General features: G+C 40.4%; 1 protein-coding gene across 1 annotated transcript in view; it reads right to left on the bottom strand.

Annotated features, from left to right (window-relative positions):
* Positions 1–481: 481 nt before the first annotated feature.
* PLA2G4F (phospholipase A2 group IVF) overlaps positions 482–19,589 on the bottom strand; it is a 35,920-nt gene continuing 16,812 nt past the window's right edge. Inside the window, exons 10-20 of the mRNA XM_077322765.1 lie at positions 19,074–19,111; positions 17,836–17,971; positions 17,381–17,517; positions 13,357–13,579; positions 11,033–11,147; positions 9,353–9,490; positions 7,010–7,117; positions 5,027–5,221; positions 4,621–4,787; positions 2,764–2,950; positions 482–2,247 (exon numbers count right to left, since the gene is read on the bottom strand). Of these exons, the coding sequence (XP_077178880.1) occupies positions 2,021–2,247; positions 2,764–2,950; positions 4,621–4,787; positions 5,027–5,221; positions 7,010–7,117; positions 9,353–9,490; positions 11,033–11,147; positions 13,357–13,579; positions 17,381–17,517; positions 17,836–17,971; positions 19,074–19,111 (1,671 nt within the window). The 3' untranslated portion in view covers positions 482–2,020. The remainder of the gene's footprint in view (positions 2,248–2,763; positions 2,951–4,620; positions 4,788–5,026; positions 5,222–7,009; positions 7,118–9,352; positions 9,491–11,032; positions 11,148–13,356; positions 13,580–17,380; positions 17,518–17,835; positions 17,972–19,073; positions 19,112–19,589) is intronic.

The following is a 19,589-nucleotide window of genomic DNA, read 5'->3' as shown; positions in this document are numbered from 1 at the left end:
TGGACTGTCTTTTCGCCACCAGTTACTTCCACAACTGAGCGTCCTTTCGGCTTTGGCCCAGTCGCTTCATTCATTCTGGCGCTACTCGTACTAGCCGTCTGCTCATCCCCAGTAGCACATTGGACACCTTCCGACCTGAGGGGCTCATCTTCCGGCGTCATATCGTTATGCCTATTGGAACTGTCCATAGAGTTTTCATGGCAAAGATACTGGAGTGGTTTGCCATTTCCTTCTCCAGTGGATCACCTTTTGTCAGAGCTCTCAGCTATGACCTGTCCGTCTTGGGTGGCCCTGCACGGTATAGCTCATAGCTTCACTGAACTACCCAAGCCCCCTTGCCACAACAAGGCAGCGATCCTTGAAGGGGGGGTTCTTACATAGGAAGAGCTAAAACTGGATACCAGGTTTCACCCTATGTTTTCTAACCAACTTGTGCAGATCAAACACTGTTAGCTCACAAATGTGTATTTGGTGCTCAATATTACAAGAAGACTAGAAAAATAATTTTATTTGAAAAACTTTCTTCTTGAAATGTTTAGTGAAAAGGTACATACATTTAAATTTCCTGTGGCTATCAAGATCTGTCCTAGAAATTCCAACACACGGTGATTGCTTTTCAGGAAACCAACTAACACCAGTACTCATTTATCAGTCTTCAACCCAGCGTTTCATTTGATGGCATTAGTGTTTCTTCTTCAAACATTGACTCCTTCAAGATATCTCACTGCATCCCATGATCCAATAGAATTTGTATCTTTCATTCATTATATTGATTTCACATTCATCAAGACAATTTATAAATATCATAAGTAAAAACAAATACAAAATAAGGTTGCCAATAGTCTCACTTGGGTGTTCCTGAGCTAGGTTATATGCAGAGAGTGGGAAGAGCAATTTATTGCTGTTAATCTAGAATCAAAATTGCATGGCTCCCAAGATAGTATCTGCTTCCTCACAGAAATTATTCTTTATGTATCATTGCAACACAGCACCCAAACATACATTTCCCCTTAGACCTCCATATTCCCCCCCTCTACCCCTGGAGAACTTTTTCAAGCTTTTTTTAAAAAATCACTAATTGAGACAGTGCTATAGCATCATAACATGATAACAATCTCATCAGCACAGTAGTTAAGGTGACAGAACTGGATAGCCAAAGAGTCTAGAGCAGACTTTCTGAACCTTTTTATTGTTGAGTAACCCCTGAAACTTTCTTTAGGCTTCAAGAAAACCCAGCAGTGAAGTCAGCAGGCCACACCTCCTTGCCATGCTCCCAGAAGTCACATATCAGAAGTGACATCACCCAGACACTCCCACCAGTTGTGACAATATCATAATGATGCACTCATTTTAACTGCATACTGATGAGAGAGCAGAAAGGCAGAGATGGAAGCCCTTCTCCTCACTCCAAATACACGAGGTTCAGCTGTGATGGGGAAGGACAACTGTATGTGCTCACAGGAAATCTGAGGCTATAATGCAGAAAAGGGATGAATCAGACAACAATATCATAAGGACACTCTTGAACACAGCCCTGAAGAAAGGACAACAAGTGAAGACAGACCCATTTAGCTTCCAAGGGACTTCCACATACATCACCACAGCTACTGACTGCAAGAACTAGTATTTTAAATGATTCCCTATACAGAGAGGAAATCGTCCCTGAAGGGACATGCAGCCTTTCAGTGCATTTCTAAGAACATTTGCTGGGAGGAATCTCCACTGAGTAATCTTAAATAGAATGCTGAGTAGACTTGCTCAGAATTGCACTGTTTGTCTTCTGAAACACAAGTTTTGTAACACTGCATGACTATTGGCATTTTTGTCCTTTGAGCCTATGCCTGCTGCTGAGTACTGGAGGCAGAAACAGTTACAGACAGGTTAAAGTGTTTCTTTGGTATGCAAATTCAGGTTTCAGTGCAATGTAAAGGGTATAGTGGCTCAACTTCCATTTTAAAAAAGGTATTTTGTAGATGAATTAGTTCTACTTGACTTGTTCATGAAGCAACCCAAGATAGCACTATCTCCTCCTATTATTCTCATTTTTCAACTTTCGCCTGTTTAAGGCCAAATTTAATGCTTCCAAAATAGCATCCTTATTATTCAGTACATTGTAGCAATTCAGTTCTACCAGTCTATCAAACTCATGGGGTTCAAAGGTAAAATTCAGTGTTCGGTATGGAGAATCTTTTCCTTCAACTCCAAAATCACCAAATTCTATCTCCTCTTCCGATTCACGTTCTTTTCCTGCAGCCATTGGGTTGGGGGAGAGAAAAAATAATAATTAGTGAGTACATTGGCTTTAAAATTGGTAACAAGTTAATCCAAAATTACTCCCCCCAATTCCAAAAAAGTCTGTACTGTTCCACAAAAATGATATTGTTTAGAAGAAAAAGAGAACAAGAGACAGAATGCTCTGTCCTGCCTTGTGTAAAAAAAAGAAAAGAAAAAAACTGCATGTTTCACAGTATACAACACTAGTGTCTTTAAGACATCCCTTTAGCTAAATATAAATTAGTGAAATATTAAATCTGTAGCATATATGACAGAACTGGTTGGTAGGTACAGCCTGGCTCATAAAGAAGCTAGTAATTTTCTATTTAGACTTGCCAAGTCTGTTCCTTCAAACAGGTGTTTTTGAGGACACCCAATTCATCTTCTAACCTCTGCTTTTTACACTACAGCTTAATGACACCACCCAAACTTTCATCAAATCCAACATTCTGTCAGAAGTAAACAAAACATTTAAACACTCATCATTACCTGGTGCTTTGTATTTGTAGAAAGTGTCATTCACTAGAGGAAAATGCAGAACTATGGGGGCCCTGGCATTCTCAGCACTGATAAACATATAACTCTCTTTAGGACTCTCCTCATCTTCTTTGTTCACAACAATTTCTGGAAATGGTATCTCCCGTTCTTTGCAGTACTTCTGTGTCAGTTGTAGGACCTGTAGTCAGAGTACGAGGGAGAAATAAAGAGCTTCAATTAAATCCTGAATACAGAGAGTACAAGAGAATTTTGGATGTAAAGAACAAGGAAATGTTTGCATTCAACCTATTAATGACCATTTATGCACTGGAGGTTTCATGCCAGGCTGTAGCCTGGAGTTTTAGTTGTGGCAGGTTGCCCCACCTCTTCCTGCACCCACATGGGGGAGCATTTGGCCCTCATCTGCCCCCTAATTGTGCTCCTGTATGGGAGCTGAGGCAGTGAAGTTCCCAGTGCGCAAACGGTCAATTTCAGGCTTCTCTTGGTTCCTTATTCCTCCGAGCACAAACTGATATCAGAGTTGTTCTACCCATTAGACCTGTTCATTCATTATTCAGTTCCATTTACTAATTAGATTGAACTACAGACTGGTTACCTGAGGGAAGAATGTCTTTAAATCCATTTAAATCAGAGATAGTGATCTACTTAACTTCCTGGAGCTGTAATCTTGGACCCCTAGCTAGGATTTACAGCTCGGGTGCCACACACACCTACCCCCAAGACCCACCAGTCAAGAAGATCTTCCCAGCCTATACACTTCCCTCACTTGGCAGTGTCCTCTCCACACACACACACCATAACCTGGTGATTTACACTGTAAAATACAAATTATGCAAAGCGGTAAATTCAATTTTTACCCTTTTTATTGTTTTTATTTTATATTTTTGAAACTGAAATTGATCCATATAAATATTTTATTAAATAAATAAAGCTCCTCCTGCTTCAGGCAGGAGCTGGGGGAACATCAGAGTTTATCAGCATGGCAGCACAGCACTCCTGCCTCCCACTGGCTGATCAGAAGGAGAACAAGAAGAGAACACTAGCTGGAACATTTGTATCCACAACTCAGAATCTTAATGGCCTGAACTCAGACAACACTAGAGTGAAATAGTTAAACCATAACTGGTGCAAGTGGTGGATACAAAGGTCCTAGATTTTCTATCTACCCTCACTTTGTCCAATTCATGGATGAGGCAGTGAACTAAGTTCTCCCACCATTATCTTGGGCTGGTGCTCCTGAACCTGATTGAGGTTCTTGTTTGACTTTGAACCTAAGCACTTGACATCAAACCACTAATAACTAATGCTAGACTAGTCCCACAGCCACTGTATGGTAGTAGTAGTAGCAAAGTTCAGGAAATAATCCAATCCATGCTTTTGAGTTTGCTTCCAATGAATGTACTACAAAAGGATTTTACAAAATTACAATAACTAACTGGAGTCCATTAATAAAACAAAGAAGCCTTCGCAATACAAGCGTTAGTAGAAAGGTGAGAAAGAAGCAAGAGGTAGGCTGCACTGCAACAGAAAACATTCAACAAACCCTAAATACTAGAGAATGCACCTCTAGGGTACAAGTGGACAAAACTACTCTTTCATCAGTATTTATGGTAACTACACTCGTAGCAAGCTTAAGCTTCTGCAACAAGTAGGCAGTGCCATGCCCCTCTGACATCCAGGGGCTGATGTGGGACAATCACAGCTTCCTCCATCTGATTCTCTAAAGTGCATAAGCATATGTGGGGCCTCTGTGTTGTGCCCATTCACACAAACTCAGCATATACAAGATTATAACATATACTATCATAGTGTTGTCACTTGTAAACCGTGTACTACTCTGACACTCACCTCAAAAGGTGCTTCCCAAGAGTAATTGAATGACAGAATGACATCAACATCTCGTTCTGGTTGAAGAACCAAGGGAAAGGCCGAATTGATGGAGAAACCACCATCCACTAGGTAAAGGTTCTCTTCCATTGGAGTTAGCTGATTAGGAAAAGCATCTAAATGGGTGCCTGGTGGAAGAAAAATAACAAATGGTTAAAACTATTTTAGCAAAGGTGAAACAACAGTAATAATTCAAGCTTTTGCTGGAATCTAAAATAAACTGAAATTGAATGTCTTGTAATAAGGAGGGGGACTTGTGTGTATGTACTGTACCTTGCTAATATCTAATCACAGAGATTTTCCTGCTAACATATGAATTTCATACAGAGATTGAAAACTCTAGTGTTAATCGGAATTCTTTAATTACCTTTCCAGGCCACAAATTTATTAAGGTTGATGTAATCTCTGTGGAGGAACAAGCCCTGCATGAAATTGAAGGTTTCCCCAGCTGTAACTCGTGACTTGAAAAAATCCTGGAAGATTTGCAGCAATGGTCCACCTGGTATAACCAGACGAGTCTTCAGCCTCATAGGATCTCGGAAATGGAATCGTTTACTGTCATCTATAATCACAAATCATTTGGCTCTGAGTTCTTCCACAACATATGTAAAATCAGTCATTTTAAGCTAGCAAGATCACTGTTTACATTTTGTGTTCTCTTGTTATCATAGGAATAACAGTATTTGATATTTTACTTCATGACGAAATTTCTCCCCTGAATGAAAAATAAGAATTCAGAATGAAGCTCAAATCTGAATACTCACAGTTTATACATCTTTCCCAAAAGGACACTATGACTAATAGCAAATACAACCATTTAGAAATTGCACTTCTGTAAATGTAATGCTACCACATGATCTGATACTTATAACTCTATACCTGCAATAGCCAACAAGAAGTCTTTGTAGTATGGTAATAAATAGAGCAGTTGTTCTCAACCTGGGGGTTGGGATCTCTTTGGGGGTCGAACAACCCTTTCACAGGGGTCGTGGCAGGGCAAGCAGCTTGGCCAGGGGGGGGCACTGCCACTGTTGCCACTCCTCCTGCAGGTGTCAGCGCTCAGCCACCAAGGGCTCCAGCAGTGACTCCAGCGCAGCACAGTCTCCCGCCAGGCACTCCAGGTGGCAGCGCAGCTCAGTGGGACAAGAGGCAGAACTAAACTGAGAAACCCCAGGAAAAAAAAACAATTTATGTCTAATCATGAAGAATGTATCTGTGGTCAGTTTTGGTTTAATTTCTGTGAAAGAACACTAGCATAATTTTATGGTTGGGGGTCACCACAACATGAGGAACTGTGTTAAAGGGTCGTGACATTAGGAAGGTTGAGAACCACTGAAATAGGGGAAAGCATACATATACTGTGACAAAGTAAAATATGTGCATTAGGGATTCAAGCCAGTCTACAAGAAATGCAGCACTCACATGTACAGAAATCTTTCAGGGCAGAAGGGAACAATGTTTTCTACACTCCTTTCATAGTACTAGCAATCTGACTGGCCTTTATGGGGCAATGAGAAAGTTGGGCACACATAGCCATCAAGCCCCATCAGCTGACCTCCATGCTACACCAACTTAGTTAAACTCACATTCAAGTCAAAGCAACAGGGCATTCTCTGTAATGGCCTAATATAGTAAGTACTCTCCATGTGTTCCAGAGGAGGAGGAGGAAAAGCTGGACCTGACAGACATTCCCCTGTGAAGGCATTACAGTGATAGTGGAGAATATCTACATCCCCCTATTTTATCTGTATAATAGCCCAGTGGAGTATGTTAATTAGGAAACAGTGACTAGTCTTAAGGCATTCAGTGAGCTCCATAACTGGCCAGGGACTTGATGAGAAGGGTCTCCTTTTTAAGAAAGAAATGTATAGAATGCAGCATACTGGCTTTATTTAATGCATACAGAGGGAAAATAAGTTAATTCAAAATAAGCTACTAGGATACAAGTCACCTGGGCTTGACCATTTAATTTGCACACAGGATTCCAGGTTGGCCTTGGCAAAATGACAAATCTCTCTCTTCATTTGGGAGAAAATTATTTTTTACATTGCATTTACTTCTGATAAAGTGAACTTTTTGAAAACAAGGCTAATACCTCCTGGAATGGAAATTATAATCCTAAAATTGCTTAAGGTTTAACTAAGGGCTGTGGAGGAGTGTTCATTTTGTACACAAATTCAACTATCCCATGCACATTTCTTCCATAAATGTTCCATAAATTTCAAACATTTATATTTTATTCACAATAAAAGTTCACATATCTGATGATGAAGTTCACATATCTAAAAATCTAGATTCTACCACCAAGGCATCACAATGCAAAATATTGTTGTACACCTTCCATACGTACCTATAACTTTGACAACATCACCCAAAGATTCTAGAAAGCTCAATCCTGAACCAACCACCTTCAAAAAGACATCATCCAGGCTTGCTGCAAAGGCACTGCCCCACATTCCTACAGAAAGAGGGAAGGTTTGAATGTAATCTCATGGGCTACTCAAGCCAAACTCAGAAGCACACTATCTAGATATGAGTTATATTCTTATATTCTTTTGGTTCTTGACAAATCACAGCTGAGCCGCATGCAGGAGGTATGAGTGGCTATTTGCTGCAGACTTTTAATTATGTGCTTCCTTCTGTAGAATTTCAAAGCAAAATATTATTCCAAAACTGTTCATTTGAAATAATGGGCATGCTTCAGGGCATGCTTCAGAAACAAGTTGGTCTTCCCTCCTTAAAACTGTGGGCTGTGAAGCTATTGCCAAATTCTACCAATCTGCCTCAGGTGTAATTGGCTGCAAAAGGGATTAGAGGCAACATGACCCTATTACAGACAACTCAGGAGGAAATAAATGCAATTTCAAAGTTTGCAAAGGAATACGAGGAATATCACCACCCTGCTACTCAAGCATGGGAAAAGGTTTGTTAAAATTCTTAACATAATCCTTCCTTCTAAAAGTAAAGTTCAAAACCAAAAAAATATATCCCATTTCAAGATAACCCCTTAGAATACTATTTTGTGGGTTTTGTTGGTTGGTTTTCACTGTCAAGTCACAGCTGATTTATGACAACTGCAGAGAATTTTAAAGGCAAGAGACATTATTCAAGGATGGTTTGCCATTGCCTGTCTCCATGTATTCCTTGGTGGTCTCCTATCCAGCTACTGCTCAAAGCCAATCCTGCTTAGTTTCTGAATTCTGCCAGGATAAGGCTAGCCTGGGCTATTCATATATGAGCTAGCCTACTATACATAGCACTGAAGCTTTTGAGAAATACTCCACATGGGAGCTTCACTGGTGTCTTGAAGTGAGACTTCAACTCATAAACAGATTCATTTCTAATATTCATCACAGGCTGTCAAAATTCATTCCTATAACAAGCAGAAAGATATATATTATGATTATTATTAAGATTTAATGTGAATTTTAATGTGAAAGGGGTATTCTTGTATTATTTGAGTAAATCTAACATCTAAGGAACAGTCATTATTGTTATTCCCATTTTACAGGGAGCTTACAAAGAACCAAGACTTGCCCAATGTCAACTAAAGGAAGTACACCTGATGTGAAATCTGAAAGTTGTCCAAATCCATGGCCAACAAACTATTCAGAGGATCACACATAATTTTCAGTGACTGGGGAAGAGATTGTTAAAATGCCTTGCTCAGTCTTGCCATTCCTTGGAAAATCTTGAAGGCTCTGTGAAGTAGGAGGTTAGCATACAGAAAGCTACTAGGCCAAAGATGTGTTAAGACACTGGTGGTTGGTATTCCTAGGAATGTGCACTAAGAACAGCATATCTCAAAATGATAGTGCTGAACAGGCCAAATAGCTTGCTATGGCTTCCATAACAAGTCACATGGAAAATAAAAAAGCCTACCGATGGTCATTGCCCATCAGGAAAATACCTTCTCAGCTATGAATATAACAATCAATGTATGGTTTGTTAGTTTTAGGGTAATAATCTACTTTTAAACCAGACTGATTCCCCAAGTGGCTGGTTTAGCAAATCCATAACAAAACACAATTCAAATAATGGCAACAGACATGAGTGTACCTCAGCGATTCATGTAGAAAGGAGGAACAAGGTGATTAAAAAAATACCTTTGCCCTCTTTTCAAATTCAAAGTGTTCAGTGCTCCTGCAGGTGTTTTTTCTACTGCCCCAAGATTCTGGCAGGAAGAGTGGAGGAGGGTCTTCCTCATTAGGCCAAGTTTGTAACTTTCCCCCAGTCTTTCTACTTCCTGACAGCAGCAAGAAGTCACAGAATATGGAGAAATTATTACTGAAACCATCTTATCAAGCCTCATGTGAACCAGGTAGTGGCAGCTACTGCTGGTGTTCTTTCTACTCCCACTGAGACTTAATGAGACAAAAATCTATATACATAAAATTGTGACCATACACCCTGACAAAATGCTGAAGGTTACAAAGACTCCTATTGATGGAATCTCCCCCATTCAGGGTCAATTGTGTTTATGAGGTGTTATTAAAGGAGGGATCCTTTGTCTCTGCTGTACTTTCCCTCCCCTAGGCACCGGAATCGCAAGAGGAAACCTTCAAGTTTACATGGTTCCCTTCCTAATTTCAGAGAGCTACGACTGATGCATCAAAAGGGAAAATCCACACAATGAACTTCATGAATGTATATAACTATGCCTAATACATAGTGAGGGTGTTACAGTTCATACCTAGCAGGTAGCAGATCCTGGGCTCAGGATGTTTCTTAATCAGCCGCCCCATGAAGAACTCACTGTCAAAATCTTCTGTTCGGATAAAAGCACCGTACTTACGAAATCCAACTTCATATGGAGTGAACTCACACCATTCTGAGAGGGGGAAAAAACACACTATCACCAAATAAGATACTCTAGTAAACATACTCATCAACATATAGTCATATGTTTACTCAATGCACCTCTCTTCAGTGTGAAAAGGCTGGTTTAGTTGTCACCCAAACATTCACTATTAACTAGGAAAAATGCACAATGGAAGAAACACTACACTGCTGAATTAAGAAAGAAGATGGCTATGATGGACAGCACCCAGAAAACGCGGTGTCTAGTCAACTAGGTTGTGACACAAAGAGAATTTGCGTAGACAAGTGTTTACTCCCAAATTAAGCCAAACCGGAAGGGGACTTCTTCTAAGAAAGGGGAAATTGGGAGAATTTCCTAAGGTATGTTTGTGTGAGGTAGGGTTTCAGCCACCTCAGAATAGAAGGTAGAAAGTTGTGGCACAAGCTGAGAATGTCCACTTTCTAAGAACCAGGGGATTTCAGGTGAACTCCAAAGATAAAGATCTAAGAAAACTAATGGTGAGTTAGGGAAAACACAAATAACAAACCTCTCTGTTAAAATAAGGAACATAGCATCTAACTGAATAAAAACTGAACTGTATCTTTAAAAGCTTGATTCCAACTACCTTTCCGTCTTTGTAAATACAATCTTTTATTTGTTGGCTTATAAAAATGCCACAATTCAACTGTTTCCGCACTGGGAACTGCTCTGGCTCCCATACGGGAGCAGAAATCTGGCTCCGGCTCCCCTGCAGGGTCAGGAAGAGGTTGGAGTGGTATCTGGACAAAGCTCTCCCATACCTGTGAGCTGAAGGCTGGCATTATATGCAGAGAATTTTGATTAAAATTTTGAGTTGGTTGAAATATTGAAAGCTTCTAGGATAAGTTTGAAAATAATAGGAGGAAAGAACCACCAATGAAATGTCTACTTTGAAAACGGAACGAAATCCATTCTGGTTGTTTCATTTATCATTAAAATACAGATTGTATAAAAGATATTGTTAACTGATTTTGATAGCCTGGAACAGGTTCTCTCTTTTTCTGTTAGGATATTTATTCAGAACTGACTAAAACCCCAGCCTGCAGTCTGGCACAAAGCCTCCAGTGCAGAAATTGATTTTAGTGGAAAGACAGCTCTACTCATTCCCAGATGCACCCAGGGCTGAGCAAAGCCAAAAAGCTCTAAAAGTGACAGGGTGGGATAGGAAGCTTCGTTTTGCAGGGAAAATTTTCCTCACAGTGGGGAAGGGTATAGAGAGGTATCCGTCATAATGGCATAAAAGGGAGCAATACAAGTTAAATTGGGGGGAATTATGTAAAATGTTTCCTGGGTCAGCTAGATCTATCCTGTACTACCAGTGAGCACCCCCCCCCACACACACACACACACTCATAGTTTCTTAATCAATAGTTCTGATTAATTTACTTTGATTTAAATTGTTGTTTTCAAGGGCAAAGAAAATCAGCTGTTCTGTGTGAAAGGACTAGAATATTATCACCACTCAAGAACATTTAATAATCATTCCACTTACAGATTTTTATATGCAAGACAAGAAAACCTGCCTTATTATACCTGCAAAGTCATCTCCACTAACATTGGGCCTCACATTAACAGCTGCATAGATGGGATAAGGATTCTGGGCCTCTTTCACAGCTTCCTGCTGATCAGACAGCTTTGATGGATCTTCCTGGGGGGGGGAATAGCATTAGTAAATGAATCATTTTGGAAGTGAAATTAGAGCCTCTCTCACACTCATTCAATATTCATCCATATTACAAACACATGCACTTCCTAATATTAATATAGAATCATAGAATAATAGAGTTGGAAGGGACCTCATGGGTCATCTAGTCCAACAACCCTGCACTATGCAGGACACTCACATCCCAATTGCTCATCTACTGTAACCTGCCACCCCTTTGCCTTCACAGAATCAGCCTCTCCGTCAAATGGCTATCTAGCCTCAGTTTTAAAATTTCCAAAAATGGAGAACCCACCACCTCCTGAGGAAGCCTGTTCCACTGAGAAACTGTCAGGAACTTCTTCTGGATGTTTAGATGGAATTTCTTTTGAATTAATTTCATCCCATTCATTCTGATATGTCCCTCTGGGGCAAGAGAGAACAATTCTGTTCCATCCTTCATTTGGCACCCTTTTAAATACTTGAAGAATATCCAACAACCTTAACTAGCAATCAGACTACCGATTGGGTAGGAGCCAGGACAGAAATTTGCAGGACAAGCTGATGGTGCAGAATTTTCCCCACCTTCATCTTCCCAAAGCAGCCTACTGTTGGCCCCAAAAGTGTTTGCCGAAGAATAAAGAAGAATATCATAAACTGAACACACCTAAGTAGAAGGCACTTTGGTGTGAAGAGGAATCAGGTCAAATCATATCCTCCTCTCCTCTGCACATGCAAGCCACCATCATGTACTCTACTTCATAAGTAACTCTACTACAACTACTATCACACACATAATATTGTTGCATGCACCATACTTCCCCAGCTGAAGAGGAACTTCAGCGGGATTTCTTCTGAGTTTAGTTTCTTGTAAAAGAGAGAGCACAGGAGACTTCCTTAATCTTTAATATTTGATTTTACTTACAAATACACCACCAGAGCACTTTGGAAGCTAATTACTTCTTACATTAGGCAAAAAATCCCCACTAAGTATCCTTGCATTCAAGGAGTTTCAACTTCGGCTAATTTACAGCTCCAAAAACTCATTTACATTCAGTCTTTAAAATAGATATTTCTGGGAAATTCATACACACACGCCACCAGAAAATCATTTGTTTCACCCTGTCCTATAGGTAAATGCTCATTCAGACAACTATCTAGTCAATAAATACTCTTTTGTCAAGGCCCTGACCATTCAGAGTGATTCACAGTGACATCCTGAGCAGAATTACACCATTCTAAGCCCACAGACTTCTATGGACTTAGAAGGGTGTAACTCTGCTCAGGATGGTGTAGCAAGCCAGTTAAAGTTGTGACAGTAAAATTAGCCTAATTTTTTTCCACCAAATGACTTAAACTCCATTTAGCTTGAAATAGGTACACCGTCCATTGGTTTGCAAAAGTAAAAGGAGAAATTCCCACCCATTTCTTCTTGTGCATGATAAACAAAAAATCTAGAACCACTGATGGTAAATAAATGTTCATCAATGAAGATTAAAAAACTAGTGTCCCTCCTACCACTTCTTCCCTGATGTATCTTTATAGAAATTACAGACCTATACACTTAATGTATAAATATAACAGACATTATCATGACAAATTTAAACAAAATAACATCAATTTCAATGGAAGACCTGAACATGTGCTTAACTTCCTCTTAGTGAAACCAAAGAGATTTTTCATTGTGCTTAATGGTGACCGAATCATACCTTAAATATTTGCATAATATCTTAGCATGAGGGAAAGTTGTAGGAAGATGGTTGCTAACTTGTAAGATCCACTTTGAATGTTTTTTCTCCTCTATTGCTGGACCAAAGGCAAGAGGCTATCTCTAGGGGTTACTGGCCCTTACTTAGCCTTTGGCTAACAGCCCCTGGCGTTGTCCATAGAGTACTTACCCAGTGAAAATCAGCTCTGATAGTTATGTTACCTTTTGCTTGTTTTTTATAATGTGTTTTATTTAAGTTTATTTAAATTGGATTTTTGTAAGCTGTTTCAGGTAACCACTGGAAAGAAAAGTAGGATAAGAGTACATATTTTAATTGTTTCTCCCAGAAAACAACTTAATTTTTTACAAAATGATGAGGATTCACAGCACATCTCTGCTTTCTGAGAGTAAGTAGAAAAGGTACATGCATGTAACTAGAATGTTACAGTTATGAAAGAAACTAAATTTGCTGAGCAGCAACATATTATTCCATTTAGAACTTCTTACCTTCTGCAGTAGGAAATACTCTATAATGAGCCCCCACAGATCTGTGAAAGAAGCTTTGCGTCCCTCATTCTCCATTGTATTCAGTTCCTGGAAATAATATCTCAGACGCTCTGAAGAAAAGGCTCCCACTTTACTGCTGGATATTTTATCCCTGGCGTTACTGATTGGCTTTCTGAGATCTTTGCATGACCATTCAGGATCCTGGTACAATGTTGACAAACACCTGCAAAAATTTCCACCAGAAATTTAAGAGACTTAATTTTTATTGCATCAACCTTTTATGCACGGCGGCAGCTACCCAGTGCTGCCACCGTGCCATTGCGGTGGGGCATGAAGCCCCGCCGTTCCCCGTGTATGCACGGGGGCGGGGCATGCTAGGCTGCACCGGCGTAGCGAGCGCACCTTTTACGCCGGGGCCAGGAGGGCCATATCACTGCCGGCCGAGGTAAGCTGAAGTGGCAGGGGGGAGGTGGGGAGGGTCTGGGGGGAGTGGGGGGCCAGTCCACCTCCACACATACTGGTGGGGGTGGGGGGGTTGCCCCTGCCAGCTCTGTGGCTCCACGCAGCCCACAGGGGCATGCAGAGTCCCTACAGGGACACTGCAGGTCGGGGCTGGGTGGGCCGACCCAGCGCTGGCAATTATGCACAGCGACAGCCCGCCTCAGGCCCTGCCAGCCCCCGGCGTACCCTGGAAGCTGCGGAAGTTCCCATGTTTGCTTAACGCGGGCCTTCCATAGCGGGGATGCGCCCGCGTAGGCGGCGGCAAGCATTATCGGGGATTTTCCCCGAAGCGCTGCCACCGCCAGCGTGGGCATTATGGCCCGTGCATAATGGGCCATATAAGCAACATAACACCATTTCAGCATTAAATTAATTATCCTGGCTTAGATCCTACAAACCAAAAGCAGAAGGTGCTCGTGGATCTTTTCTTCCAAAAAACTGACACAGCAGAGGAGTTAGGGCATATCATGGGAAACCTGAGGACATAATGCTATTCACCCCAGTAAGTTACTCTGGCTGAGAAAATGGTTACACTGCAGTGCTTCCCTACCAAAAGAGGAAGAGAAGAAATTGTCTCTGGATTTCCACTTTTCACTGTAGACCCCTATACCATGTAGTATTTTACCCATGAGGTTTTCCAGCATCAGTTTTCTCAGGGGTGATAGGACAAGTTCTGCCATTCGTAAACTCTAAGCCCAGATTCATGAAAGTGAGAGAGACATTTGCATGTTTGTAGAATCATAGAATCATAGAGTTGGAAGGGGCCATTCAGGCCATCTAGTCCAACCCCCTGCTCTACGCAGGATCAGCCCTAAGCATCCTAAAGCATCCAAGAAAAGTGTGTATCCAGCCTTTGCTTGAAGACTTCCAGTGAGGTGGAGTTCACCACCTCCTTAGGCAGCCTATTCCACTGCTGAACTACTCAGACTGTGAATTTTTTTTCCTGATATCTAGCCTATATCGTTGTACTTGTAGTTTAAACCCATTACTGCGTGTCCTCTCCTCTGCAGCCAACGGAAACAGCATCCTGCCCTCCTCCAAGTGACAACCTTTCAAATACTTAAAGAGGGCTATCATGTCCCCTCTCAACCTCCTTTTCTCCAGGCTGAACATCCCTAAGTCCCAAGTTGTGTATGTTTCTATGTGCGTACAGACACACGCACACACTATGGATACATCTTCCTTGAAAAAAGGACTCATCACCAGCTCTATCCTAGACATACAGACGACAAAAAAATTCTGGAAGTGATAATATGGGCAGGACTTTACCAGATTTGGTCCTGAACATAACGAGTTGCAGACCAGAAGCCTACTAAGCAGGCTCCAGCCACTTCCACAAGGCCTGCTTATCAGCTGATGGCATGGAATGTCTAACAGCATTTTACTGCCTGGCACTATGACAAAATACCTGGCATGCAAGCTAGTCAGAACATATATCATGTGGATTATCTAGGCAGGAATGACAGTTATGGAATTTGCTGCTAACTGTAGCTGAATAATATTTAAATGAAAGCTTGTCTTCGGCTCAAATGACATAGCTGCAACATTCTGTGGGGATAAACAGACTATCGCGTATTCCATATAAACATTATACTTTGATTTATCCAAAAATTCTCTGTTCTACCCCAGTTCTTCAAAGTGTTGTAGCTAGCTGAGAGGAGTAATAGGATATTGTTCAAAGTATTTCATGTGCCCCGCCGGGCTCTACGCTCTGTGGGAGAAAACCTACTGATTGTTCCCGGCCCCAGAGAAGCGCGCCTAGCCTCAACCAGGGCCAGGGCTTTCTCTGTCCTGGCCCCCACCTGGTGGAATGAGCTCCTGGGTGAGCTGCGGGCCCTGCAGGAGCTGTCAGCATTCCGCAGGGCTTGTAAAACGGAGCTCTTCCGCCAGGTCTATGGTTGAGACTGGGATTGGCAAGGAAGAACATTGCCCCCCTGGGGGGTTTGAAGTAGTCATCATCACCCTCCATCCCCCAATGCCCTTGTTCGGGTAGGGGAGAGTGGTATTTTCCACCGTATTGGGTATTTTTATAGTCTTTTAACGGGGGTTTTAATGGGGGATTTTAACACTATTGTTACCCGTCACGAGCCTGTAGGGAGTGGTGGGAAATAAATTTAATAATAATAATAATAATAATAATAATAATAATAATAATAATAATAATAATAATAATAATAATAATAATAATAATAATAATAATAATAATTGAATGGCATGTTCCTTGTTCCCATCAAGAAGAAAGAGTATTACACTGAATCCAAGACGGATAAGTACCTAAGTGCAAAATTATCAATATTATTCTATTTATTTTATTGTGCAATAAGTGAGAGGCACAGATATTGACCATTACAGTTCTATACAGCTTAGGACCTGCATACCTTAAGGACAGCCTACTCCCATATAAATCTATCCAAACATTACAAACATCCCCAAGGGCCTTCCTTCAGGTGCACCTGTCATCTGAGGCAAGATGGTTAAGAACCTGAGAAAGGTACTTACTGGCTGTGGCGCAAAAAATGGAATTCTTTCCTCGGGGAGATTTGGTTATTTTCCTCTAACTCTGTCTACTGCCCATGAGTGAAGATGCTTCTGTTTCATCTAGGGTTCCATTATTTGCCCTCCTTCTTGTTTGTTTTAATTGCTTGTTACCATACATACTACTTGAAACTGTCTTTTTAACAATTTGATGGCCTGAGGGTCCTAAACTGATCAGAAAGGGCTGCTACAAATGTTTTTTTAAATAAAAGAAACTGAATATCCTGCTTTAAAACTTTTAAAAATCCAGTTGCACATTTAAGACGTATAGAAAGAGCATGAAATTTCATAGGCAATTACCTATTTCATCAGATATTAGAACAGAATGCTATTTTAATTCTCAAGAAACACCCCACTCTCTCTTTTAAAGTCAGCTTGATACATGGTTAAGAATGGGGGCCTCTAACTAGAGAGCCGGGTTTGATCCCCGCTCCTCCACATGCAGCCAGCTGCATGACCTTGGACTAGTCAGACTTCTGCTAGAACAGTTCTCACAAAGTAGTTTCTCTCAGAGCTCGCTCAGTTCCACCTACCTCACAGACTGTCTATTGTGGGGAGAGGAAGGGTAGGTGATTGTAAGCCGCTTCGCAACCCCCATCAGGTAGTGAAAAATGGGATATAAAAACCAACTCTTCTTTTTCTTATAAATGTATAGAAGAAATCATGTTACAGGAGACCTGGGAATTTAGGGCTTCTAAATTTCCATCAATTTATCAGCTGACCGGAGAAAACCATGTTTTGGGCAGATAGGTCTTAAAATGTTCCCTACCTTTTGTCAATAAAATAATGCCTGGACAATCCTAGTAACATGCAGAGATCACTTGAGTCTTGGACCTCAGGTGCTGAGTGACTCCATCTAAAGTCTAAAATTCTATAGAGTTAAAACAAGGAGGATTCTGCCACAGGGCATACAGGTAGAATAATTAACTCACAGGTTCTTGACAAGCCACTGAGTTTACAGTCAGCTAGAAATCCCAATATTACATACCAAGTAGAGCCAGAAATTCCACAGAGATATATGACAGCATCCAGAAGATTTAGCTGCTGAAGCCCGAGCAAACTGCCATAGAATGATGTCAGTGCTCTAATCCCTCCACCAGATCCTAAGACTGCTACCACAGGAACCTAAGAGGAAAAGAGAACAGGCACGACGTAGGGAAATAAATCAAGCCTGACTGTGATAAAACAAAAACTCATGGAATTATGTTAAAGCAATATACACAGTCCTCTTAGAAAGGCATGCATGTGTTTTGTGCATGCCCGTGCTATAGGCATGATTGCGTTTTCTTAAAATTCTTCTACAGCTGTTTGATTGTATTATTCATAAGTTAACAGTGTGCATTTTACTCTTAAATATTAGACTGTCACATCATTTTCTTTCCACTGAGGTATACACAACTGCAAATAGCTCTACAGAAGTCACAGAACCTAAAAATCATATACCTCATCTTTGCTGGTGTCCTCTCTCAGTTTGAGCACCTTACTCAGTGCCTGAGAAACTATTTTCTTCCTCTTATCCAGAAACTGCCACTCTTCTTGACAAAGATCAAAACCAAGACGAACATCAAGATTTCTTTTCCTAGGTTATAGAATGACATTATAGGGTAAAAATAATGAATATACACTCAAAAAGATTCATTTAGAAATATATAAAGGACATATCTTAGAAGTTTGAGTACTGACGAGGAAACAAATGCCTTGATCAAAGTGTCAGTATCGTCTTCATTTTATTTCAAAGCCATAATTAACACTGGCTTATTTATTATATTTCTGTATTAAATTTTTTAAAATGTAATATAAAATATTAAAAATCAAAACTGATTTGCATTATTGCAAGAATCTTTATCAAAACTGAATTAAAGAAGTAACATATTCCTGTGAATTTAAACCATATATGCAATCTGAGGAATAGTATATACAGCTGGAACATTCTCCAGCATGACTCCCCTGGACTTTACAAGGATTTTAGTTTCTTATGGCTTCTTATTCCTGTGATCTGGAGACATGGAAGATAGCTCTAAATGGTCAATTGCTTCAAAGATGAAGATATTGTAAGGTTGTGTCCATGCTTGAGAGAAGAAGCATAGTGTATAATGGTAGGGTCCCAATTATATACTCTCAGCATTCCCATTCCATGGGAGGAAACAGACTACATCTACCCATCAATCTCCAATTTTAACATATTTATTCCCTTCACTATGTTTCCCCCTGGAATTAACCCCATCAAATGGTAACCATATAAACTAAGCGTGCTATCTATTATGTTGTATGTTAATTTAATGCTCACCCTCTACCTAATTTCATAGTATCTCAAGAACTAAGCTTATACATTGAATATGTTTTTGTTGGTCTTACAGATGTCACTGGACTCAAACTTTGTTATGTTATCCTGCAACTCTTAAATTGCTTTTTTATACTGCACCATACTTGCTTCTTCTGCACTGGGGCTGCTTTAGCCACATAAGATTCTCAACTAAATAAATATGCCTTTTAGATGGCACATGGCTATAATTCCAGTAGATCAAATGAAACATTATGCCTCTGGAACAATAGCAGCTTGTAAGGTCTTCATTATTATCCTTTTAGTACAATCAACAATCAGCCAACACCATCATAAGAGCACAGGCTAAACTTTGCAAGAATTTGTTAGCAGTCTGTCAAGGGTGCCAAGATTCACTCACATTTGTTCAGCTTTCACGTGTAGATTCATACTTTGTTCCTATGAGAAAAGAAGATACTCTGAAAGATGCTGTAGGGGAAAATAACCAAATGTCCTAAGGTACCCTGTAATACTCCTATTACTTAGTTTATTAAACTTGTCTTCCTTTGGGCACTTATACTACAAACCCATATGAATCACGGACCTTGCTTTTGTCCAGAATTCACAGAATCTTACCCATAAAGCAAATGAAAGACAAAATAAGAACACCGGCCAGCCTCTAGATGCTACCCAACCATTTGAAATGTATGACGTTTGAGTCCAATGGCTTCTTTAAGACCAAAAAGGGTGCCATTGGGCTCAAACCTTGTTCTGCTGCTTCAGTCCAATATGGCTACTCACATTAATGTAAAGGGTATAACAGCAAAAAATACAAGAAAGGGCAGCAGACAGATCTAGTGAATTTGCCCCAGCTTTAAGTATGCATGATTGGAAAAGTATCTGTGAGTATGCCAGAGTGAGTTTTCTTGTACTGTAT

Source organism: Paroedura picta, chromosome 2, assembly GCF_049243985.1.
Source record: "Paroedura picta isolate Pp20150507F chromosome 2, Ppicta_v3.0, whole genome shotgun sequence".
NCBI classification, from domain to species: domain Eukaryota; kingdom Metazoa; phylum Chordata; class Lepidosauria; order Squamata; family Gekkonidae; genus Paroedura; species Paroedura picta.
The sequence above is the reverse complement of the archived record's forward strand: the minus strand, read 5'-3'. Positions and strand labels throughout refer to the sequence as shown.